We start from the raw sequence: 27,272 nt of genomic DNA on the forward strand, positions 1-27,272 counted from the left end.
CAAAGCCACTGAGTTCTGCTGCAAGAGCAGCTGTTCCTTCCTCCTCCCATTTGAACAGCTTATATTTAGGACAGGATTTCTTCTTAAAAGCTATTGTAGACAGCCAGCCAGGACTGTATGTTCTGTCAGGCAGGCTAAACGCACACAGACACATCATAGTATCTGGGGAAAAAGTCAACTTTTAAACTATCTGATTGCTTTCACGTTCTGTATCCAAAAACTTACCCAGGCTTCGTTACTGAGGTAGTCCAGACTCCCAGAATAACCAGGTTGGTAGATGCTATTAGGTTGTGTTTTGTTCTGCAGTCGGTCCAGGAAAGCATTATTTACTCTTAAAATACAACAAAAAATGAATGATGATTGAAGGTAGCTGAGGAGTTCACAGACTTTTGAAATTTAACATTCTGTGAGTGGCTTTCCCTATTCTCAGTTCAATACCCATTTTCCTACGTTTTTCAAGCCTGTGCTGCATAACCATGGACGAGCATGAGATAGGGTGGATTTCATTTTCACTTCACTAGGTGCATCCTTATCCTGTGATCAGTCCGTTGTGATTAAAAGGCACACCTCAGCTGCTGTGAGAAATGCGCCAAAATTCTCCGTAGAAAGACGACCTGCATACCACCACCCACCTTATCGGGGGGGTTAGTTATTTTGACAATTCACCTTAGGTAGTCTTTCAGCCTTCAGTACACAAGAAGAGTTTCTAGAAGTACTGATTTGCTAATGCCAAAGAAACTCCCCACTTAATCTTGTTACTAATTGAGACAATTTGTGTAGCTGACAACTTTCCCTATCATCCAGCTCTGAAATCAACTCTAGCATTTTCTTGTACTGCTCTATCAATCTGGAAATCATGGACAAATACAAATACACTTTTCCTCTATCTGTTTTACATATTTTCAAACCTTCTGAAAACGGTTTCTTTTTCCCCGCCTATTAACGCTTAGGACTGACACACATGCTTAGACATGACTGTTGTTTTAATGTTTTACAATGCTATTGGTAAGAATGATGTAAAATGCAAGATACTGGATTATTTCTGTCTAGGGACATGAGATGGACTGAATCGAAAATCCTTCATTAACTTCTATGGGTAATTATCTCAATATCTTTGCTAGAGAAAAAAAGAAATGAAAACAGTATGGAGAGTGGTTGCCTACAGAAGTAATTTTTTTTATATTTCCCTAATGATATAAAGAAGAAACAATTGCTGTTTTTATTTTTGAGCCTAAGCGTTGTTTCTTTTTACCAGCAGAAAACAAAGTTGAGAATAAAGCTGTGCTTCAAGATAATGGAAAGTCGGTTAAGTCACAGAAGTGCAAGATTAGAACCGCTGAGCGCAGAGAGGGCACAGCAGTGGGGCACAGCCTGGGGCACGACCAGTGCAGCGGCAGAAGGCCAAGCTGCACTGCAGCTTCCATCTCTATCGATATCAAATCCCACGTTTAGCTCTGCCTGTTAACTTAGTGACAGTCAACCACAAAATGTGGCACGGACAAGCAGCCCATTCTAAAATAAAGCAAAAATAAATAGAGAGATAGATAGAGAGAGATATAGATAAATAAATAAAATGTTTCCCAGCTGAAACTACTATACTAGTAGTTACCCATGAAACTACTAATAGTTTCTACCCTATGCTGTAACCTATGCTGAAAGGATAAATGAAGTGAAAAAGGCACTCTAGGTCATACTGAATTACAGGGAGCAATTGTAATGATGGATATTAGTGGCTCATTTGAAGGCAAAGCTAAACCAGAGGCGAGGTCAGGGAATCCTCATTGCAATTGTTTCCTAAAGCACGCATGCCTGTAATTTTGAGACCCTTTCCAGATAGGAATTCAATTAGAGTGTATTCTGCATTTTGGCATCATACCTCCTCTGTTCATTTCGATGTGCTCTTGTCCTGGCTTCTTCTTCCTGCTTTTGTTTAAATTCCATGAATTCAGCCTGGGAATGATAAAAGTGAAAAAAAAAAAAAATCCCAACAAACTTACTTTCAATTAACATACCTATATTGCAAACCCAATTCATTTAAAGGGCTGCGCCAGACACCAGTCCGCTTCCCCTTGCCCCAACCCACGGGTTTGAATTTCCCCGTGGGTCCAAGGGGAAAAACAGCCGAAGTCATCTAGCAGGAGCAGACCCAGCCATTGTGCCCGTAGGGTCTGATGGAGATGTGCCCTTCGGGAAGGAAGGGAAAATGGTACCCGTGGGGGCAGCAAAAGGGCGCGCAAGCTCCCAGTGTTGCGGCAGCCTGCCATCCTTAAATCACGTCATATTAAGGTATAGAAACAACGTCAATGGGAATTCTTTTTGGGAAAGTTTGCTCATGCGATTTTTAGCCAGGACTGCGAAGGAGACACAGCTTGTGCGACGCCGCTCTGCGTGTCTGTGCTTGTTTGTCTGGCTCTTGTTCCCTGCGATGTACCCAAGAATTGAAGATGCAGATTTTTCCGCAAAGAAAATTTGGCTTGCAGGGTGAGGGGGAATGGATAGGAACAGACCCATCTTTCATGTTTTCCATAGCAACCGAGCAGCAGTAGGAATAGTAACTAAAATAAAATGAAGCGGTTAGATAAAAGCTTCAATAACTGAATGGAACCACAAAAGTTTAAAAAAAAAAAATCAATTTAAGTGGAACATTAAATAAAAACTATGCAATAAATGTATGAAGAAAATCAATAACTGCAAATGTGTTGTGTATCAATATTTGTCTAGCCCTAAAAGAAAAAACAGGATTAAGAAATAAAAAAGCCAACCTTAATTTTCACTGTTTTAAATAACTATTCAACCTGAAAATTAAAACCCAGTATCTGAGTTTCCAATATGCTGAGTCCTCTCATGGACTAATGTTCTGAAATATATTGTGTGTATATGATGCGGTGTTCAAAGCGTACTGAAAATTTCTATATCAAGCAATACATACTAAAACCTGTTCCGAAAAAAAAAAAGGGAACTGACAAAGCCTATACGTTTTATAGCTACACTGTGCTCAGAGGTACGCACAAGACAGAATTCACAATTACTTTAATTAATATTAGTTTGAAGTAGAAACGAGCCAACATATATCTGAGGGACAATTATTGGAGCCTTTAAAATACATGTTATTTACAGTAGGTCTGTAAGTAGTGCATTACTCTGTGCAATAGGTAGTAGTAACTGTGAAGGCAAGGAGCACTTGGAACCATGTAGCAACCAAGAGCAGCCTTAGAAGCAGCCAACACCTTCTCAGCTATCTGTGGAAATCAATAAAGAGTCTAAAGCTCTACGTGAGTCCCTTAAACCGAACTCGTAAAGTAGGAGCATGCTAATTCACATCTGTAGTTATTTTCTCTATGGAAGAATCAGTGTAAAGAATACGACAGCTACCAGCCTTACACCCATCAGGAGCGGCTTTCAAAAATTTTTCCTCTGTGTAATTCTGGGGAATAAGCATATGCCTGATGGGAAAGCAATTAAGAGACTCCCCTTTTCCCCACCTTCTGTTTCCAGCATCCTAGTTGCTAGAATACTATGAAACGAGGACACTTATCCCCAACATTTAAAGAAAAATATCCGTGAGAGGGGCTGAGTCACTTGTCCAGCTCTAGTAGCAACTCACTGAGTGGAATTTGTTGCGCTAAGATTCTCCTACTGGGGAAGCAGTTTAACATTAATTTGGATGTTAGTAACAGCAGAGGCATGGCAAGAGGCTCCGTATTTGCTAATATGGATTTGCTAATATGATTTGCAAATGCTGCCCTCCCCGTACTTGCCCAGCCAGACCTGGAGCCGAGACAGATAACTTGGCACAGCGCCTTCGCCTTGTGCAGACGAGCTTTATGTGGATATGGTACCCAAATCCATGCCAGAGGGACCACAGTGGTTCGGACACATCTCAGGCAATGCGTGCCGCATATGCAGAAGATGGAGTTCAAAGCGGCGGTTACGGCATGCCTGGTTTTTAGACAATTCAAAACTCTTCTTCTAGGTGGTTAGCAAGGGAACGGAGAAGCATACGGACTTAACAGCAAATCTGAGTGCTTCCACACCCCCATTTGGGCAGGCAGGGCGCATGGGGCCTCGATTCTCAAGAAAGAGACTACTCAGAGTCTGAGATCATCACGAATATCTCAGTAAGTTACTTCTGCCTGAAAGAGAGGAAATTGGTTTCCTTAGCCTATGAAATCAGGTGCCATGGTCAAAAAATGCTCTGCATAATTGTTCATATGAAGACGTGAACAGGAGCTAGTCATCCAGATGCAAATAGCCTTGAACCCAGAAGATAATTGTCCTGTCCCCGTCCAAATTTTACAGCTTGGCTCATCTCTCTCACAATATTTGAAAACAGTGATTGAATCACTTTTTCTAAAGAGAAGCTCTATGCATAGGCTACAAGTAATCAATGTATTTAATTGGTTTCACAGCATGCAAAAATGATACAATATGCAAACTGTTAATGTATAATTACCTTCCTCCGTTGTTCTTGCTTCATTTCCTCTAATCTTCTGTTTTCATCCTCTCGAAGAGCTTGCTTATAAGTATGGCTTCTCATCTATTGTTCAGCAGAGAATATAAATATATTGGTGTGGGGGGAAGGGGGGGGGGGCAAAATCCCAAACCTTATTCCCAAATCGTTATACAGGTAATTAAAACAGAAATGGTTGAATGATTCCAGTAAGTTAAAAAACAGATTAGTCTCAAGACTAGAATTCCAACAAGCCGTGGTCTAAAGGCTCTCAGTCATTCGGTTTGGCTGAATATCCACCTGCACATCACAACCAAGCAGCCAGAGCCCATGCTATTCCGTGTCCCAGTGCCAAGCATAAAGATACCCTGAGCAGTCACAAAACACAATCAGGATATCTGACAGTGAGGTGGGGTATTCTGGGAAGAAAGAAAAGTACTGAAAATATTACCAGGATAACAAAGCAGAATGGGGAACAGAGGGGAATCCAGGATTACTCGTGGAAAGGCATTTTTGGAGGTAGGGCAACAGAAGCTGAGATCAAATCTGCTATACTATTTGTGGGGCAGCCAAGAGAACTGAAAATCTGAACTACACATCATGAATAATGTATTCAACGGTGTAGTAGGTTTTCACGACAATAAGTAGCCCTGGTCTTTCACAAGTTGTAGTTGTTAGCAAAGCCTACCAATAGGATCTTATAGGATCCTTACGATCCTATACATAGGAACTTACACTGAAGTCTTTGAGCAGGGACACAGTGTAGCACACTAAATAATGACCCAGTATAATTTAATACAAGAAGTGTGCAGGTTTGACTTTAGCGAGGAATTTGTTGCAGGTCTACACAATGTTCTCGAAACTTGATATATGCATGCAGAATGACACCATTAAAACAACAGGCACATAATTTGCTAAAAAGACTGAATAGAGAAAGCAATTATTAATAGCTCAATTTTGAGCTGGGAGGAGTTGTTACATGTGTCCAGGGAGACTCATTCTGGGTCCAATATTATTCATTACTCTCCGTAATGGCTTGGAGAATTGTGTGGAGTGTATGTTAATCAAGTTGAAAGACAATAAAAATCTACACAGGATTGGTAACACTTTGAAAGACAGGATTAAAATTAATTATGAGCTTGATTAAGAAAGAGGGCCAAAAAAGTCACCAATGACAGAGTCACTCCAAAGAAGTTAAATTTGTTCATGCACATCAAGTAATATTTGACACTGATATTTGAACTAGGCATGCTAAATTAATATCACCATCAAAGAAATGATGTGAGGGAAAAAAATTAATCAACATTACATTGTCCCAAACTTTCTTTAGAACATGAATTTTAAATTTAAAAAATCACTACATATATATATATATATATATATGCTCCCCTTTTAGCATGCATGTCAGGCACTTCCTAAGCTTCGCTATTTCAAATACATTGTTCCTGAATCTTTTAATTACTCCAGGCAAAGGACAGGTCCAAGATAACATCAAAATTAGAGTTCAAATTTTCCCACTGGTTTAGCATTTTGGTACTACGCCAGGTTTATTTAGATAACAACTCATTGGTTATGTGCTTCAGATTCCTCACACCGAGCGCAGAGGCCGTGCGTATGCCTATAGACCATACCTCATCCAAGATGGCTGGGAAGACATTTTGCCAACTGCATTGCTGCATTACAAGCAAGTGATGAATTGATTCACAAAGCTATAGAAATGCTGCCATGCAAAAGACATGTATAATATCAGCTAGTATTAAGGAACAGTACAGATAGACTATGTATTTTATCCGCTTGGACATTAGTGAAGCCAAAGATGAACCGTGGTATGTAATTTGGCATAACTCATTAAGAAACCCATCAAAAACTGGAACGAGAAAGGCACACATAGGTAGGTGAAGTAGAAGGCAAAGGCTAAAAGTAGGACCTATACACCTGAAAGAATTCAGTGCTCCTTCAGGCATCCACCCACTTCTGTATATGCGAAAATATAAATATATAAAATATAATGCTAAAATCCAAGTCAGTCCCGGGGACACGAGCTCACTTGTTTTCGCAGTTCAGCATTCACACCATATGAAAGGCTGCAGAGCTGGGTCTTCCCTAGCAAAGAACAAGCTCCCCCCTGTTTGGAGTGTCAGATGATTCAAGAGGGAGGTAGAAGTGGTTTCAAGACATCTTTTCTCCCTTCCCATAGTCCTTCATCTTCCTTGTTTGCCCAGAACTACAAAAACCCAGAGGAATCCAAGGGGAAAGGAACCGATTTTCAATATCACCTTCCCTTTTCATGCAATGAAAACCAGGAAAAGATACTAGAGGCAAGACAGAGCTGTCATATATTCTGTTTGCAGCAATTTCTGTAATGGGAGGGTCTTGCACGTTTCCAAGGCTTCTAAGGAAATATGGAGGTAAATCTTCTCCTCCCTTTACTCAACTGTTGGTGTTCAAGGTTGTATACAACAAAGGGCTGCCCAGATTGGATACTTCCAAGTTCTAATGACTAAAGACTATTGCTTGTAACAACAATTTCTGTCCACTTGGCTGCTTGCTCTCTGTCTTCCCACAATTAAAAATCTCCCTAAACGAGAAATACTTCTGTCCCAGGGTTAATATTCCTCACCGCAAGTTTTTACATCAGTAGGAAAGCTTGATTTAGACACGAAGAGACTAATCATATGTAAAAAAGCCTTTTTGAGGCAATTAGAATAATGAAACTTAAGCAATACTTTATCTATTTCCTAATTACATTGATACTTACCAGGCTCATTCAAACTGGGACAAAGTCCCCAAGCAGTCTATGGAACCACTTTTAGGATGCAGTGAGAAATAAGCTTCTCTTCTGACTAGATTTTCAGTGCAGTAAAGCATCCGTTGACATGAATTAGTTGAGATTTCATAAAAGCTTGCCTCCAACGGATGGGTACGGAGTACATTTAAGATTCTGATCTGACCTTAGAATATAAATCTGGCTCTCATTTATCAGAGAGAGATCTGTGAGTAATAAAGGCAGTCCCCTACTATGTAGGATACTCTGCCAGTGTGTAAGAAACAATGTAGGCAATCTCATTCACCCAGAAAGACTCCCTGGTACTCGCTGAGTTATGTCGAGGCAATTAAGCTCAATTAGAATATTCTAATATTACACTATTGACAGCACCTGGAAAGCTGACAGAAAATATAGCACATGCCATGGTTTTGCTTACCCATGCTGTAGATTCTGGGCCACAATTAGCAATCTGACAGGAATCACTCTTTGGCAAACCCAAGTCCAATCTGTTCAATAATTCATTGGTTTTGCTACGAAGAAATCCAATCCAAATAGAATTGTTAGTGCTTCTATAAAAATAAATACAGCTTTTTATTCCACCCTTGGAATCTAGCCGAGACATTTTATCATGTGACTGCTGAAAAACATCACAGGTGGAACAAAAGGTTGTGGAGACAAACAGAATAAAATGGGACAGAGGATACAGAACCTATATTGTGGACAAGACATTTGCTGGGAGGAATTTTTAAGCAAATAATTATTGCCATTTGCATATTTGGGCTCTACAGTGGCTATGCTTTCTTTCCTCATTGTAAAGCTCCTAAAACACAGACTCGCATAACATTGGACTTCATCAGGATGCAATTGCTTCACTGAATTGTTGCAAATCCTTCTACTGGATCTATAAATCTCAGCTAAGTCATTTAAAAGATTATTTTAAGGAATTTTCCTTCACAGTTAATACAATGCAGCCTTACAACAGATTACTTAATTAAGCAGAAAGACTTTGAAGCATTTTGTAGCATTGGAAAAAAAGAAAAATCTTGTCTTTAGTTGAAGCAAAATTGCATAACATTGTCATTTCTTATTCTGGCAAGGGCAATTTTATTTTTCCAATCACACCCCTTATAAACCAGATTTTCAAAGTAGCATCGCTTTGCTCACAGTTTCAACCAAGTGCAGTTAAACAAAGTCACAAGCAGCAACATAAACAAAAGTTAAGAATAGGAATTTCAGTGCCATGATCAGGAATCAGTTTCCTAACCTGCAGTCCCAGGCTACTCAAGTCTTTGCTCACTCAAAGGAACAGAGTTAGAGGAAAGAGACAATTTTATTTCTGTGTACAGCTTTGGAAAGCAGGAAAGTACTGAAGTGAGAGCACAAAGAGTGCTTCAACAGGCATTGAGCAAAGATTTACTCTGCTAACAGGGCAACCAGCTAGCTCTATGCCACTACCAAAGGCAGCTACTTAACCTTGCAGAAAAAGCCTTGGCTGCCAAAGAGTGATGATGATTAACTGCTGAAACAGACTACCAAGCGTGTTTTTATCTTTCACTCCATGATCTGAAACAGTGAGTGGATGCACTTTTGGAAAACGTCCTGCTGGTCAGTGGGTATATTGAGAAGAAGTGGGGAAAAAGAGCAAGAACCCACAAGTTCTTCTCTGCTACTCTACACAATACAAAACCCTGTTAGCACTTCAGGTACAGAGGACTTGCTCACGCTGTAGCAAGCCATGCTTTTAGAGTCTCAGCATTCCCACTTCAATCCCTTTCCTCCATTACCTGGGCAGTTAACATGGACCTCAGTCAACACACAATACAGAAAGAACCAAGTGAAACATAAGATCCCCTGATCTACAAAGCACCCGCATATCAAGGTTAAATAGATTTATAGTCTTCTTACCCAGGTGTTAAGCACACACATTTTTTCCATGAAAGATGAGTGGTTGAGTGGTGAGACTGCACAGAATAATTTGGGGAACTTGAAGTTTTAAATTGCAGATTTTGTGTTTCTCTACCTATGCTAAAATTGGTAAAATAGCAATTTATTTAAACACCAGAAAGACTAAGAACTCCTACAGAAAGTCTGTAATATATTTGAGAAGGTTGAAGCTCAGCAAAGAAGTATCTGGGAACTTGGGAGTATACCTGGATGTCCTAATTCCTTATGGATGGCAAAAGAATGGCATGGGGTATGTGGAAGTTCTCATTATTTGCATAAAAATGGGGTGGAGGGTTAAACCACTGCATTTCCTGGCTCAGCACACTGATAGATGAAAAGCTAACTCAGTTTTGGGATTAGAAAAGATGATTACAAGAGTGGAAGCAAATAAAGTTTCTCAGCAAGACTGTACACTGCGACTGAATACAGAAAACACCCTACTACACCAAATTAAGTAATACATTAATAAAGTGTCCCTAACACAAGGAAGGGACTTAGGGTTCTGAACCTGGATAAAGACAAACTCAGTCAAGTCAGTCATATATGTTGATTCGCTGTGTATCATCTCTATGGAAACCCAGCAATGCATTTGGAGTTGCCAGACTGTCAAAATATTGTCTGAATGGTATTTTTCATAATATTAAACTTATAGTCATAACAATGCAGAGCATAGCATAAGCCATGCTGCAGGGAAAGGGGGAAGTCGGAGAGATGACAGTTCAATTAAAGTTCCAGAGAGGAAAGGATTATCTCCAGAAGGAAATCAGCATATCAAAGTGTCCATAGGTATTCCACATTCCGACAGCTGGAGCAACATCTCACTCGCTCCCTAAAACTTCAAGGGCTAATCAAAGATGCTAATAAAATGTGTTCCTCTAGACTAATTACTATTAAGGAAAGAAGAGCATGAGCTGAAGAAATTAATTTGAATACAGCAGCATCCCGATACCCTTCAAAAATAGCTAGGCAAAAAGAGATCCAAAATTTAGACAAATCATGAAGGCGGCACCCTCCTAACAGGCTGCTGACCTGAGCTCTGACTACCCCTAAGCATCAGGCTGAAGGGAAGAGAGCCGTTCAGAAGCACTGGTTGAGCTGGAGCGATCTTATGAGAGTATTTCGTCTTTCTCGGTAGCCCTGTTTCCCATTACACCGTTGGGAACGAATCTTTTACTCTGCTAATTAAAATAGGCTGCTCCCATACTGGTGCGTTTAATAGCACCAGGCGATACTCTTAGCATGGGAACTCAGCCATCTCTATTGTGGTGACAGTTCCCGGAATAGTTTTGACCTGTTCCAATAGCACTTTCCCAAATAACTCCTGGCTGCTGTCCGGGAATGAATATCAACCACAAGTAACTTTGGATGCAACCGTCCCATTTTGGGAGGTAAAAAAAAGTTTGCTAGCACTGGAAGCAGGCAGTCTCAGGTCTGCTGGCCTCAAAAGTGACAGTGACTGGCAGTATTTAATTTATTAGTACAGATGCAGCCGTGGGGAGAGAAGCACAATACTGGATTCGGGGCCTGAAAAGCTCTTAAGAGCTGTCATGGGAAAATACTGACTCTGCTGCCAGGATCATTAAGTAACGTGCTAGGAGAGGACAGTGCAGGACTGTGGAAACCAGTCGATGCTGCAGATGCTTTCTGTGGGTCCTCAGATATAGGACTTTACAAATCACAACTGTTCTTCAGGCAGAGTCCTTTCTTAAAAGCTGTTATGTAAAAGCGCATACTTGAAGCTCAACAGGTACAGGTAAAATGCAGAAACACGAATTTGCTAGGCGCTCCACTGAGAACGCTGTCATTTAGGGATTTAGAGCTGGCACCCTGCACTCACAAGCTACTTGTGGATCAGGGAATCCACACGCATTTCTTATTTCTTGGGACTAAATGCGTGTGCTGCCCACGCAGCGTGCAACTGTGGAAGATCTGAAGACCCGCAACTGATCTTGTTGCAAGACCTGAGGTCTAAAATCCTGTGCGGAATGAGGGCTTTAATGTTGTGTGTCATTTGGTCTTAGCTCCTGTCGCATCTACAAGGCAAACAGAAGAGCCAGTCCTGAAAAGGATTCATCCTTAGGGATGTGAATTAGGATACGGACTCAGGGCCCAGCATCTTCCTCCACCCAAGAGTCGCACAGCACCACTTGCTAAGCTTTTCATTTGAGACTGTATTCCTCTCAGAACAGAGAAAGAAAATAATTTTTCTGCCTACACATAAACTTCTTGGCTTTAAGTCTGTTTTACAGACTAACATTTAAAATGCATCAATTAAAAAGGCTTCTTGTAATCTTCATTATTCCTTCCCAATGAAACCAGTGGCAGTTAATTCTTTTGCTTTAATTGATGGATATTGAAATGCCAGGATACAAAAAAATATACTGGCTTTTATGCCAGTGCTTTTGAAAAAAAAAAGCAGCACAATACTTTTGCATATATCATAAATCTATTTATTTCTCTTGACAATTTTTAAAAGATAATGGCCACTCTTATTACTATTGAAACCAAGACAGCTCCTGAACATTTTGTTTTCTCAAACTGCAGGATCTCCAGCATTACAATTCTGCTCTAATGAATGTCCACAAGTACGCTAACAGCCATTCAAAAACAGTAATAAAAAATAAAAATAAAGGATCCCAAGCCAGGTAAATCATTATAGCCATTTCAGAGTGGAGACAACATGAGTAGTCGCTAAGACAACAGAAAGAGCATCTAGTGCTGAATGACATGGACACATCAGCTTCCAAATTCATTGCCAGTAAGCAATGCTAAAGTGATATTTCACCATTTTCTTCCAATTCAGCTGAAAAACTAAGAACCATGCATAATGCATACATAATGTTAGTTTCGCACATCTGCCCAGAAGTTTCATGATAGTTTTTAAACAACAGCAGAACTCCCCCTCTCAAAAACAAAAAAACAAAACTGAATTTCATTCAAGAAGGATCTTCTTGCATCACCAGCAAGCATATCTACACTTCTCCCCATACTTCAACATACTTAATTGGCTAAGCATAACAACTTCCTCAACTTTTGCCAAAATTAAGATCAGTCGCTTAACACTACCAAAGCCTAGGCTTTCTAGGGCCATTGTTGCTCCTCTGGCACATTACTTAACAAAATCAAATGTTAAAATAGAAGAAATTCCAGAAGTCGAGGCAAAGGTCGATGAGATTGCTGTTCATTTATGCAGGTTTCCCATAGATTCTATGTTGGGAGATGGAGAAAGAGACTCCAAAGGGAGATGTAGTTGGGATTTGCACTAATGAAAATCATTTGCTGCAGTGGGAATGAAGGTGGGGGGCCGATAATACCATGTGTGAAAATAATCCCACCAAAGGTAATATATTTCAAAATTAAGCCATTAAGAAAGTTGCAAGCAGCCTGAGTGGGGACAGCAATGGCTTTTGCTGATATATGGTTATACATGGCTCCCCTCACACCCCCTCCTCTTTGCAGAGATTTACCACGGCAAGAAGTTTACAAGGTTTAAGTAAGTTCAGAAGGCTACAAGCAACTGCCGTGTTTCCCACAGCTGGGCCATGACAAGGGGCAAGGCAGTAAAAACGTCTCCGTCCATCAGCAACAAACATGCCCTCAGCTCTACGTGGATTCTGGTTCTCCTGGACCTCAACTCCAACCCACACCTGCAGGACAGAGTCCACTTCTGGGTAAGAAATAAAACCAAACACCAGCATGAATGAATGTCCATTTTTTGGTGTGCGTGTGGGCGGGGGATTCATCTTTTGCTGGAAGCTATAAGGTGAATAATTACAATGTGAAATAATTAACCCATTCAATTCCTGTATGATGTTGATGGCTCTTCTGCAATGCCCTTAACTGGGAAGAAAGGCCATCCTCCAGGTACTTAGTTCACTTGCTTTCCAGCACAAATCCTTCCAGCAGCCACACACCAAGCTTAATGCAGTATTCACAGACTTCCCTGGGAGTAATGCACAAGCATACTAAGGAGGACTTGGACAAATCTAATGATAGTGATCGAAAGTGTGCTGACTTTGGCCGGTAGGCTTTATCATCTGCAAGTTCTTGAGCATGTGTGCTTATTCTTGGGGATAAAAACAAAAAATGTGGCACTAGTTCATTTTGGGTATAAGGCTTCAAGAAAGTATAAAAATAAGTTTACAAAAAAAAGGCAACTTTCTCAGCAGAATTATTTTCATCAGTTCCCACCCACACCCAAACCTAATCTTTCCTGTCAACCCCCTTGCTTTTTTTGTTTTCCTGACTGGATGAAATAATACAGCTAGGCTATTCTTTCCTCCCACCAACTCATCCAATATTCTCGGAAGTTATTTTAGACATCAAGTTTCATTTATTATCTGAAGTAATAAGCATAAATCCAGTTTTAAGGAAAATGCAGTTTTGTATAAGTCTATAGCATAGATCTTCCATTCTGTGTGCTCCATCTGCATGTGCAATCTGCTTCTATATTTTCAGCCAGCTTGCATGGGCAGATTAATGCGTACAATTAGAAAGCAACCTCACAGGCGTTCAATAAACTGCCTTCATTATTACACTCAAGAGAGTCCCTTTGGATGTCTATAAAAGCCTAGTTTTCTGCCTGTTAGCTAAATAATTGACAATGCTTAAAATAATCAGGAGCAAATGAACAAAGCGAAGACCATTGTGGTGAAAAGAAGCAAACAAAAGATTCTCAAGGCTGCAAACCCTTTTTGTGCAAGCCTTCTTTCATTCTCTCTAGCATCCTATATTAAAAGTCTGGTCAGGTTTACATTTGCACTTCTGTGGGGAAAATTTGTTACCAGCCTGCTGTTTGAGCCACACATCATAGGGGACTGAAAACTGGCAAGGACACTAGTATTTATCCTGTAAAAAGTAGATAAATAAATAAAAATTCTGTTTTGATTCAGGTTTTATTTTCTTGCATTTTATGACTTTTGAGAAAACTGCTTTGGCAGGCAAGTGTATATCAGCTTGGTTTGGTGAACCTCCTGCATTGTGTTTGGAATATGCGCTTAGAAGCGCTCTGGCAAATTCTGTTTCCAGCTCCAAATTCTGAGCAGAATATATTGAGTGCACACATGTACCCGAGCGCAGCAGTGCCAGGAATTTTTACAGTAGTACAACCTTCACAAAAACAGAGGCACAAATCTGTAACCAAGGGAAGGATTAAGTGACACAACAGCCATCATGTACTACTAAAAAGTAACCCTATGTTCTAGACTGCTTTTCCCATTACATAAATAGGTAGGTGGCTATTAGAAAAGCAGTGGACCGCATCCAACACTACAGTTCCTGGGAAGTCAAATCCAAATTAAATAAAAGCACCTTACTAGAGAGCTGGGCTAAAACCATATGGTGAGACACGCTACAGTTCAGGCACAGATTCATACAGCCTGCACAGCAAGCCACGGAGAAAAGCAAGTCATCAGGTTAGCCATCCCTCATTACCATTTAAATGACAATTTTTGTGTCCTAACTAAAGAGGGATGTCCTGAAAAGTCCTCAACCAGCCACACAACCTCTTCTTCGTTCCCATTTGGAAAGATGGATGCTCAGTCCTTTCCTCACAAGGATTAGCAATTGCAAAGTATGGACTACACAAGCATTCGTTACCTTTTAATGCACTCTGACAGAAACAGAGTCTCTACCACAGCCCATCAATGTAAAATGCATCCAAGACACCATTACCCAGAAGGAAGGACTCCATTTCATGTGTAAGTAGTTTCCAGTAGAAAAGTGCACACATACTCCTGATTTTCTAGATCTGGCATCTGCAGAGGCAGAACCACAGTGATGCTATCACCAATAAATCCCTCAAGTGCTTCTCTGGTAGTACAAACCGTAGCAAACCTGCCATGCAGCAACTCTGCCAGCCCAAAGTCTGCTCCTGCGTGCTCTTCAGGCTTTTTACACACAGTACTAAGGAGATACCTTGTGAGTGTTGTCCATCTTAGTCACCTCATAGAGCTTGAGTCCACCTGGGTCAGAGGAGCTGCTGATCCCAAAAAGGAGAGCCTTGCAGACTTTTCCACAGTGCTCTGCATGCATGTCTAGACTTCATTCTCACAAGACACAAACACATACTCAAGCAACTGTGATAAGAGATACAGTTGACTTTCAAGGGCCAGTTGTACACAAAGAAGCTAACAAGGCTTTCAAGAGATAGGAAATAACTGTATTCTGCAGACAGTGGACAAGGTTGCAGACAATTTTTCCTTTTGGCATTCACTTACTTCACGTTACACCCTTTGAAAGGGGACTTCAGTGAGAAGTTTTGGGTTTTAATAGTGACGGGAATTTAATCAGAACAACAAACTTCTGGGCAGCGTCATACTTTATTGTCAGAGTATGTTAATGACACGAGAATCTTAAGTGCCTTTTCTTATCAAATAGAAGCAGCAGTTCATACAGGAGAAGTACTGATTGGGCTGTACCCTGTGGAGGCTGATACAGCTAGAGGTGGTGATCAATTTTAAAAGGTTTCCAGCTAATGAGACTGCTGGTAGGCATTGATCTCCTCAGGAAAATTGTGATGTTGCAGCTACAGATGCTTACAGAGGACAGACTAACAAGGCAGCCTATCTTTTGAAATGGCTCCACAGGCCATGACTTTGCAGAGGTCATTGCTTTATATGCAGCACATGGCCTTCCTTCCCCCCTCTCCCAGCAAGCAGGGAAGGAGATCAAAATACTCGAGCAGAGACAGCGAGGAGAGGGGCACAACCTCGTATTTGTTCTCTTCGCCTCTAGACATAGGGTCTCAGATGATGGAAGTAATGAGTCACTCATTTTTGCATAGTAGGCAAAAGCACATCTTTAAATACCAAGCACTTTTCTGCGAACGAGTCTCTAATAACTGGCAATACTTCAGTGGAGTTACTTTACAAAATCCGAGATGTCGCATGGTCTCTTTCCATTACTCCTGGATGTTGTGCTCCATAATGCCAACGTATCTTAGCAATGGAGCCTCAACAGCATCCAGCGGCAAAGACTTCTCCTCCTCTGCCCACCAGAGGATTCCTTCAGAGCAGAGAAGGCACTAATGTCACTCTGTACAGCATGGGAGGTTTTTGCTTAACTAAAATTTCATTCACTGCAGGTGGGTTTTCAGCTCACTTCCTCCAGGTGCATTACCTACAGGGTCCTCCTGGTGCACGTTCAACACATAGTACATACAAATAATCTTCTGATAGTTGACCATAACCTCAAGCCATGGAGCTCGACGGTCCATCCTTACCTTTAGCTGCATCAGCCAGTCTGGTTTCCTAAGATGCCACCAGCTGAATGCTCACAAGGCTTTCCTAAACCAGTGGAGAGAAGGGCTGCCGGCCAGTCTCCTTCCCAGTGCCCAGGCAGCCTGAGCTCCTCCACCACCTGGGCACCAACCGACTGCCCACGTGAAGGTGTTTCAGAGGGTTTGGGCCTGCTTTTGACGGAACAAAGCTTACTTTTAATGGAAAAAAAGCACCCATCAGCAGAATAAATTTCACCCTAAGCAAAAAAAGGTACAGACAGGGAAGGTGAGGGAAAGGAAGAGATACGTCTCCTATTCACTATAACTGAATAAGCCTTCAGACAAAAAATCAGATTAAATGGGAAGAACCCTGACAATCCCCTCAGGAAAAAGCACGTAAGTCCCATAACTGAGGACCCTGGGCTGAAAAGATCTGACGAGGTTGTTGTTGAGCTACGGTCAAAGAGCGTGAAGGTGTCTAGTCTGACAGAAACAGGCAGAGATCTAAAGCTGTGCAGGGTCTTCAGAAATCCCGAGGAATCAACGTGCATGGGGGAAATCCACATCGGCACAAACAGATGACAAACAGCAGGCAAAATACCAATATCTAGAGACAAATGTTGGCAATGCATTTAAGGAAAGAGCTGTACCTAAAGCCAAATGGGAAGATATAGAAGGAAAAAGACAAGAAAGGCTGAGATCAGTGAGAAAGCACTAAAATGTCTATACATTAGAGAACAGAGTCTGGGCAAATGATGAAGGAACTGGAGCTACTATCATGGGACAAAAGTGACTTCTTTAAAGGTCACAGAGGAGGAAAGAGCCATCAATCATGCTAAGAACAGAGGTGAGTAATTTTGGGAGCCAAAGATAAAAAAGGTAAAGGTGACTAAACAGCATTGTGTGTTAATTATGTGATAGAATTGGTCTGGATCAGTTAAAAATAAATAAATAGGATAGAGTGAACTGGCCAGGCAGGAACTTCACTGCCAATGGAATTAATTATGTCAGGAGTTAAGCCATATCTAAATCTCACATTAAGGAGGTATTCTTGGGAAACAGGTCTTCACAGCAGATCTCTGCATTTAAGCTGTAGGACTATGCTAAATATAGGAAGTCCTCATTATTTCCGTGTGGGTTATACTTCTTTACTAGTCACTAAAATAAATGGGTGGAGATGTAATTTAGATCCTGTTTCGATAATTAGTCTTGGATTGAATGATCACATATTGATTCACTCACAGAAGGAAAACACAAAGTCGTTCTGTAATTCACAGTTTTCATTTCAAAGTGTATGTTTTGAGAAGCTGAGAGAAATCTACTGAACCAAATTTCTCACAGAATAAGGTGTGGAGGAGGCTTGGAATATTTCACAGAATCACAGAGTGGTTGAGGTTGGAAGGGACCTCTGGAGTCATCTTGTCATCTTGTCCAACCCTCTGCTCAGGCAGGGCCACCTAGAGCCAGTTGCCCAGAACTTTTGAATATCTCCAAGGATGGAGACTCCACAACCTCCCTGGGCAACCTGTGCCCATGCTCAGTCACCCTCGCAGTAAAAAAGTGTTTCCTGATGTTCAGGATGAATGTCCAGTGTTTCAGTTTGTGCCCATTACCTCTTGCCCTTAAGTCAAAAGTTTCAAGTCAAAAAGTGAAAAAAAAGCAACAGAAGGAAAACCCTTCCTGAGCCCCAAACCAGACAAAAGCAAACAAGTAAAAATACCAAAAAACCCAAACCAAAACCAGAAGGACATGCAGATGAGTAAATTTAGGTAATAATTTCAAATTTTACTTACTAATATTGATCTTCAAGGAACATGTCTCTTCTTTTCATTTCTTGTTGCCTTTTTTTAACTTCAAGTCTCTCTGCCTACAACATTAAAAACAGGAAAACGTACTTGAGATTTCCAGTAAGCCAGAAACAAACACTGATTATTTCAATTTAGTTATTTCAATATTCTGTTTTTTAAAACAACTATAGCAGCAGTTGGGTACGGAAGTGACCCATTCTCAAATTTAAAAATTTAGGACCAAACAGCTCCTAGTCAAGAGACCAGTCTGAAATAAAAAAACGCACTGTGCTCCTGGCAGACCCATCTATCCTCACAAATGGCCTCGTGAGCCATCCCAGTTCTATGACCCAGCACTTTTGGGGCCATCTCTTGATGTAACTGGTGCAACGTTGGTCCTAGTAAGAAGGAGAGGACGTGAACCACCGCACCAAAGCAGATGAGAGTCTTGTAGCGCTGAAAGCACCGTGATACGAGTACACGTAGCTCTGCACATAGACCTGTGGCCTTCAGGACCATTAGGTACTGGCCAGTTGAATACATGCTAAGATGGATGAAAGGGGGAGACATTTGTACTTAACCAGCATTATTCTGGCTCAGTTATCATTCCCAGTGCAAGAGTCAACCAAACCCTTGACACACAAAAATCCTCTGGAAATCTGGATACCACACAAGTGATTAAGTCCTTTAATATAAAATTGCACATAATTTCCAGTGGAAGGGTCGTCTAAGCTGCCCCACACCCCAGATTCAAGTGGAATAAAATGTTAAAACAAAGCAGAAACCAGAGAACTTGCTGCAACAGCAATATGCAGCTCAAGCTAAATTCCAGTCAAAAAGAGGCCTGCCAAATTTTTTTTTCACATGCAGGCTGTAGGTAGGTCCAGTGGGAAAAGCAGACAAAAGGCAGTTCGGTGTATTAAAAGCACAAATCAGGGGTGCCAAAGCGGGATTTCAGCCCTGCTATATTCTAAGCACAAGCTCCCACGCTGCAGTTGGTGGGAGGATGCTCCAAGAAGAGCTCCCACCCAAGGTTCACGACGACTAGCATGTTGAGAAAACTGCAATCTCGGAGTGTCACTCTGCTCATCGCCCACCCTCAAAATGAAAAAAAACCCCTAATCGTTTGGTAACCCAGCAACCAGACATCGCTCTAAACGAAGTGCCCTGGCAATTTCAGACAACACCTTGCAGAGATGAGATGGGAGCTGTAGGTGGGAATGGCCCATTTGGTCAGAGCCCCAAATCAGGGAGAGGACACTGTACCTGGCTGGAGGTATTCTGCGAGGCCAGGTAGAATGGGGCAGGTGTAGGTATGGGTGTAAGGGGGAAAGTGGTGTTAAGAACAGGGCTGTAACCCCCACCCCCATCATTTTCTTCCTGTCCTGCAATCAATATCATTTCAGAGAAATTACAGTTCTACTGGCAGTTACTCAATTATTTTGCCTTCAGTGATTTCAGGGTGGGTATTTTTTAATTGGATAAAGAATGACTGTCTGGAAGAGATTTGCAAAACAAGTGCAAATTCCTCCTCGGCATGTATTGGATTGAGAAAAAAAAATGCTGTCAGATGTCTGCAGATAGGAAAAGAGCCACTACGTTGTGTAACGATATAAACTGTTGGAAGGCAAATGACTTAGAAGTTGTTATTTGGAAAAAGGCAATGGGAAAATAAACAAAAGGAGGAAGATGAACCTCTGAATAAGATGTCCCATTGCTCAGTCATTGGACATGCTGAGACAGTGGTACAACGTATGAAGCACTGATGCAATTAAATTAATTTAGATAAATTCCAACTAAAGTAAGGAATATTAACCCACAGTATAGCTAAATTTTGATAGTGTTCAAGGGATATCTTGTTTGCTCCTAAACCTTCCACCCAGCGGCAGATGATTTTTTTAGGCAAAAGACTCCCACCCATCTGTGCAACTTAAAAATTTACAGGGAAAGAAAGGAAATCTGACGGCATCTATTACTGTCAAAGGTGATGTTAGTACTCTCAAGACACCAGTAATAGCTCCCAGGCTTTTCTCCACCACTGCTCAACACAGCAAGCTGGAGCCTTCACCTCTGAAAAAGCATTTGACTTGGGATCCACCAACATATAGCAAGGCTCCTGAAAGTTCAAATCCAAAGCTCACCAGAGCTGCTGTGGTCTAACTCCTAGCTAGAACAACACGGTGATACTAACTTCGATAAATACAGTCTTTCAATATCACCCCTATCTCCCACTAGATAAAAAAGAAGGAAATATCCTACAGCTATTCTACCGCCAGAATGGTGCCTGAAGAAAAATCCAGCATATTGAAATTGTTTACTTATAACTGGTGTGACTATCTTCTACTCTGGAGGTTTACCCTGGGACCCCTGCTTAGGACACGTACAAATGACAGGCAACGGGACTGGGACATTCTCTAACTAATGACGATCTATCAATAGACATTGCCAAAGCTCTCCACATTTGGCACGGTTTTCAGAAACAAAGCCAGGAGTGGAACAGCTGTGATATTGAAGGTAAACATGTTGAAAAGCATTAGCAGAAGGTCTGTAAAGTGCCTGGTTTTAACAAAATCCCAAAAAAGGCTATTCATGCTGATTAACACAGTCAAATTAAAGAGCACATGATTTGATAAAGAATAAAATGAAATTACAGCTTATTCTAAATAGGATGGTTTCTAAAGATGGCAGGACTGTTACTATGTAATGTAAGAGCAAAAGCAAGTTGCATGCAGTAGAATTAGACTGAGCCTTTTCACTTCAAATCTTTTGAATTTTTTAATATTTAGTCAAGATTTAGAATATCCAAGGAAAGGCTAAAGGCAGGGTAACAAGAACAGAGAGTGAATGACAGGAAACAGAAATATCCAGTGCACTGAAGTTATGCTATTTTGTGTACAGCACAAATGCAGAAAGCTTAAAAAAACAAGTCAAATATCAGCCACTTGTTTATTTTCTTGGGAACTTTGATGGTCCTTTCACCCAAAAAGCTACAAAGGAAGTTATGGTTTGGTCCGGTCAAAATCTGTGATGTGAAGGGCTGCATACAAGATATGCAACTGCAGATGCCTGCTCCTAATGAGCAAATAATAGTAATGTTACTTCCCAGGTACTCCCACACTTTCTGCAGATCACAGACACATCTCGGCACTAGGGACAAATACAGAAATAGGGACTCCCCTACTGTCGTTACAAACTCTCTCCAAAATTATTTCAGTGAGCACTCAGAGATCACTAGCTTGGAAGAATATCCAAACTCATGCAGCCCAGGGTTATTCCATGAACAAATCAAAGCAGTCCCAGGACAAGCTGCCTGACACGGAGCGCACGGGATCCCAAATCCCATTCACTGCTGCACAGGGACACTCGCGTACCAGTTCACACCAACTGGTCCTGTGGAACACCACGGGGGGAAAGGATCCACCTTTCTTCTCTCTGGGAGCCGGAGAGACACAAGGTAGATGCCAAGAGCGTTGGTATTCCAGGACCTAACCTCACGGTTAATTAAAGAATCACAGAGACAGGCAGGTGGACTCGTACAGATGGTAAAGCCGACCTTCCACATTTGGGTACTGCTTTGGCAGACACCCAAATTTCTCTTGGTCACAAAGATGACGGGAGAGCGGATACCGCTTTTCTCTGCAAAACCAGCGTTAAAGCAATAACATCAACAGATCCTATGTCCATAAGCAGCACTGGTTTCCAGTACATCATCCTTACAACCAAGCAAGGACTGAGCTGAGTACCAGCACCCGTTCTAGTCACCACGCATCAGTCCGTAGGGCTTCACCGGTCCCGTTTTTTGGCAAAGTAGCTCTCCAGCTGCGAAAGTTTCAGGGCCCCTGCTGATAAAGCTGGCTAGCCATTACCTCTTTTCAGACTCTCAGACAATTTGGTTTTTATTGAATGAATAAAAACCTTGAGCAAAAGAAGGACTGGCCTTAAGTAAGAAGAGGCGGCTTGTGAATTTTCAGGAAGACATGCTCTCAGCTGATGCCCTGTAGGTGCAGCTGTCTACAAACCCATCATTTAAAAAAAAAATAGTTCCTTTCCTGCGGTAACCAGGGCCCGGTGTTGGTTGTACAGTACCAGATATTTAGGATCCCTTTCCTGTCATCCTCAGCTCTTGGGAGCCTTTCATCTGCAGGCAGGGTGAGACGGCCAAATCGACATCTTTTAGTGGCTTTTCAGCATGCTTTTCTTAAACACCGAGTTGAATTTTTAATATATAAACATCTTCCAAGTAGAAATGTTCATCAGCTCAATCACTATTGTGGAAGACAACCCAAATAAACATATTCAAATTAAGAGTTCCCTTTCATGCTCCTCTGTTTTTTTTGTTTGCTTTGTGGGTACATGTTTATTTATTCAAATTAAACAGTCTGTTTCGCAAAGATGTTCGCCATGATGTTGCATTCTCCTTTAGAAGAAACTGATAGTTACAGTTTTACTATCTACAACATCTATAAAGATTTTATAATCTGTGGGAGCGAAGGTAAGGAAATTAAAGAGCATGAAAACAAAACTGATACATCAATACAATTTCTAGGTATAACTATAAATTATAGCAGACTTGCAACATTTTTCTTGTCCAATGCCCACGGACAAACAACATATATTTAATAGGTGAATAAAGTATAATTAATCCCCTTTCTACCATTGCTATCATCACTGCTTCTGGAGCTATACTTGAGCTGGTAACTGTTAATGACATTTTCACATGATAATATTTATTGCCCCTGTGAGCTATTGTGTAGGGGCTTATCCCCAAAGAGCAATGCTAACCGCTGAAAGACTGGGAACAGACTAACCCTTACCTAGAGGCAATTAAGACTAATTTTGTTTATGCATGCCCTTGTATGCCATCCAGTAGTGATGATTTTTTAATTAACTCTCAACATTCAGCTTCTGCACAGAAGATCATTTTTACTGTTGTGGAAACAAAACTTGCAAACCTAAAATCTCCCTTTCTCTCATTACTACTGTGCACATCAGCATCGTGCTCCCCCTCTTTTCTTTTTTTCATTTAAATTCCACACTACATTCTCAACCGAGTGCTACTTGGTTTCCACCAAGGAGACATGAATGAACTTTTTCAAAGGTTTATGCAGCACGCAGGATGAGAAGACGCTTTGTGAGAATTACTAGTAAAACCAAACAAATGCAAAATAAAAATGAATATTTGCAAGTGAGGTATCGTTGGTGTCAATATATGGCCAATACTAGAAGAAAAAGTGATCTTACCTATTAGCAATGCAACTGGGTGTGCCCCCCCCCGAGGGGCTGGAGGGGCATCTGAATTTCAGGGTGCACTCAGCACAATGCAGAGACTACACTGACCTTTTCATGATTTGGATGCCTTTTCCACCATGACAGGTGGGATTTTCTTGTATTCTTCCCATGTGTACAACAGGCAATTATGGATTTCTATAAGGTCTTTGTGCCATCTGCCACAATCCAATCTTACAGAGAAAGCTCATGCCAAAGTGAACTATATAACCTGTACACACAACATTAATCCTGACCCTAGTGTTCTCCCTCTCTGCTAACTCTTCAGGATGGATGCAGCTGAAAGGCTGGAGTTTCTGAAGAGCCAAAGGGATGCTCAAGCCCCAAAGAACACCAGGTCAGGCATCCTTCAGTCAGCTACAAAGAGAAGGAGGACTGGATTTCCTCACTCCTTGATGCAATCCAGGGCTACCATTTAATTTAATTAGCCTTTCCACGTAGTTAAGCAAAATCAAGCATCAAGACATGAACTTTTATATGGCTCCAGCTCTGCAGTAACCATGTTTACCTTTTCTCTCTGAATTGCTTTCTTTTTCAGGATTTCAGCTTCTTCAGCTGCCTTTTTTGCTTTTACATATTCTTCTCTCTTGTGCTGTATGACATAAACACAGAAAATTATTTTACATATGTATGTGTATAAAGAACACATAAGGTAACTTGACTTGACTTCTGTACTGCACATCTTTCAAACCTAAAGTGTGTTTAAGGAAAGTTTCCAGAATTTTTTCTTAAAATGAAGCACTGAATAAAGCAGGCTATGCACCAGCTCCTCCAATATTGGCTCTACAAAGACTGAGAAATCTAGGACTGATAAATGGGCATCCATGCAAGGAATCACACAGCAGTTTGATGACTTACAAGCATTTATACCTTTTATACTAGGAACAACATTTCTACGTAAGCACTGGATGGGGTGGTACATTGATCAATTAGTCGAAGTGTAGGCAGCATGCTGGAAGATACAGCGATGCATCAAAGTGGCTTTACACCTGTACTGGTTATCATTTTAGATATGATCTGTGATATGGGTTGCTCCATATTTATAGCCAGATTTCCCATTTCCTTTGGTGCAGAACATTTGTTTCTAGTTTTCTGCTGCTTCCTTCAGGTTTCATGACTTTCTTTTGTCAAGCAACTGTGAGTTCATTTTATAGCCATATGAAACACTTCATGAAAAGCTTTTTTTTGAGTTCTTAAAATAAACAAACAAAAAATGTATTCTTCCTGACCTTTTGCTGGTATTTAGATTGCATGAGCATCATTTGCTGTTTTTGCCTTGCTTCAGTCTCTGATTCCTTTCCACCTTAAAAAAAAAAAAAAATCCATATAAATTGTATTTTGCATGAGCATTTTAAGTTCAAATGCCAGTCATTTCAGAACAGAGTAATATAACAGATTGGATGTATGCATATACAGGAAATTTTTCATAATTACGGTAGCTGTCTGACATTAAAGAGAACAGATAGGAGACCTTTTTGATCATTTTATCCATCCGTCAAAAGCACTAGCTTGTTATTTACAGAGCATCCACTGTATCATCCACTCTACCCGCAAATATGTCCTACAGTATATGATCAGTTTACTGAGGAACTATTCCATTTTCAGAAAATCAGTCACGCTTTGCAGGTGAGCCTTCACTTTCAGATCCAGCTTTCCCCACTTTCGCTCAGTTTGTCACACACACACACATACAGAGTCAGAAATTTTATTGCCAAAAAGTTTCTCTTTTATCAAATTTAGGAGCTTGGAGTCTGCCAGCTCTAATGGCATGCTATCATTTGAATATCTTCTAAGTAATGTCTTGGGCCTCGAGGAAGAATCTGCTTTCTGAAATGGAAATCAAAGCCTTTTCCCACAGACCTCATATTCCTATCCAGGTAGCAGAAGGTGCCCTTTCCAAAGGCACAGGCTCTCTTTTGAGAACATCTAAAGCTCTGGCCATAATGTTCAGCCTTCAATTAAAACAAACAAACAAATAACAAACAAAAAAAACCAACCACACAAAGAAAGTGGTAACAGGTCTTAAGGGATGGAGGGAGAGGGTTTGATTCTATTATTCTGCTCTACTATTCTCCAAAGTGTTTTCTTGCTTTGGGAAAGCCAATAGTTCTTTCCCTCGGTTGTTGCAAAACCCAGCAGCAGCCCCCACCCCATTCTGAGGATGAGGGCTGTATTTTCACCTAGTGTTTTTCTGAGAAGTTCCCCACTATGTGACTGCTAATTCTACAGAAACAGTTGGACCGATCTGTGCTACCTGAGGTGCCTGAAATGCGAGACAACTGTACTAGATCTTTCAGGAGGGATCACTCTTCACTGAAAGTAGCTTTCTCCGCTTACCAATGGAAGGTAACTAATCTTCAGGTGTTTTTGTGAGGTTCGGTGAATGGGAGATCAATTCCCAAAGTGTGGCAACATCTCTATGCGCACAAATAACTCCATCAGATTAAGTTCTCACGAAAGACTGGCTGTACAGTATACAAGCAGCAACCTCACAGGAGCAATAAGCATACAGCTTATTGTAGAGTGTCCCCTCCCCAGGTCTAGGAAATAAAATTGCTATTAAACAAGTTTTGAAACCTTTCAGATGCTTATTCTTTCTTCCTTTCTAGCCTTTTCTGGGCAACATTTAACACTCTTGCATTCACTGTACTTTTCTGCATGTACTGCTGGACATGGCTCTAAACAAGTATTTTTCTGATCATTGTTAGCCACCGCCTATAACCTTTCAGCCAGGTTTAATTCACTCAAGTTGGCTTGGCTGTAATGTGCCAAATGCTTCACTGAAGTCAGAGTATGTCATGACTGGCTTTATATAATACGATCAAAAAAGAGGCCATTGCATTTATCAGGCATGATTTGTTGCTCCACTCATTGCTTATGGAGGAGGGTGGAACTTTGCATCCTTCATTGCTCTCATCCCTCTGTGGTACCTGAAAGTTTGCCAGTCAAATATTACAGTTGAAATCCAGAATACTTATTTCCCTATGGAAAGCATGAGTGTTAAGAAACTTCAACTTTAAGAATTCTCTGGTGATTTGGACTAGATGTGTAGTCTCTTAAAAATCACTCTGAGAAAATAACATAGGAAACTTTTTTACCTTAATGAGTACCTACAGTTGTGAAATTAGAGATGCCACTTATATTTTTTTCTCCTTCCTTGAGCTCTCTTCTGTTCCAAATTTGTTCCTGTGGGAATGATAAGATCTAATAATCTTTGCACCTTACCTCATTTCAAAGGCACTGAACATAGTGCATGTGTCTCAGTCTCCAGGGGTCTTTCTAAGTGGCAGCTAGAGAGTGACTGAAGAGCTCACATAACATCCTTGAATTCTTTCAGCTTTTTCTTGCTTCCCCACACCTCTTAATTTGCTTCTTTCCCAAGAAAGTTTTTAAATGCAGTGGGACCAGAAGAAATTAAGACTCCCTGCACTCAGTCACTGTGGGTTTGCCACCACGTCCCCAGTCACGCAGCCAGCCCGCACACATCCTGCACAGCCACCACACACCAAGTTTCTGTTTTTCAGATTTCCCTTTCTTCAGCAAAAAGCTTTGTGTTCCTCTTGGGACAGAAGCATGTCTTCTAGGAACTGCTCACAGGCAAGAAGCAGCTAGTATGTATGAACTCACAAAGAGCACGTCTGGCTACATGACTGCACATGATGGTGGGAATACAGGGAATTACACCAACTTGCAAAGGTAGGTTCACCACTGCAAACACCTGGGACTCAGGCTGCAGGGCAAAACAAACACGTGGGACCAGTATCACCTTGACCACAACCCCAGATCTGGGTTGGAGTCGGTTCAAATTCCTCCACCTCC

The 27,272-nt window shown here is 41.1% G+C and overlaps 1 protein-coding gene across 3 annotated transcripts in view; it reads right to left on the minus strand.

Moving 5' to 3' along the window:
* The window catches only part of EPSTI1 (epithelial stromal interaction 1), a 50,663-nt gene that overhangs the window by 9,002 nt on the left and 14,389 nt on the right, over positions 1–27,272 (minus strand). For all 3 annotated transcript variants that reach the window (XM_075046141.1, XM_075046142.1, XM_075046140.1), the window contains 7 exons: positions 24,683–24,756; positions 23,962–24,045; positions 18,174–18,247; positions 7,654–7,747; positions 4,454–4,537; positions 1,877–1,950; positions 226–331 (listed from right to left, as the gene is read on the minus strand). In XM_075046141.1, the coding sequence (XP_074902242.1) occupies positions 226–331; positions 1,877–1,950; positions 4,454–4,537; positions 7,654–7,747; positions 18,174–18,247; positions 23,962–24,045; positions 24,683–24,756 (590 nt within the window). The remainder of the gene's footprint in view (positions 1–225; positions 332–1,876; positions 1,951–4,453; positions 4,538–7,653; positions 7,748–18,173; positions 18,248–23,961; positions 24,046–24,682; positions 24,757–27,272) is intronic.

The sequence above is a fragment of the Buteo buteo genome, chromosome 14 (assembly GCF_964188355.1).
Source record: "Buteo buteo chromosome 14, bButBut1.hap1.1, whole genome shotgun sequence".
Lineage (NCBI taxonomy): Eukaryota > Metazoa > Chordata > Aves > Accipitriformes > Accipitridae > Buteo > Buteo buteo.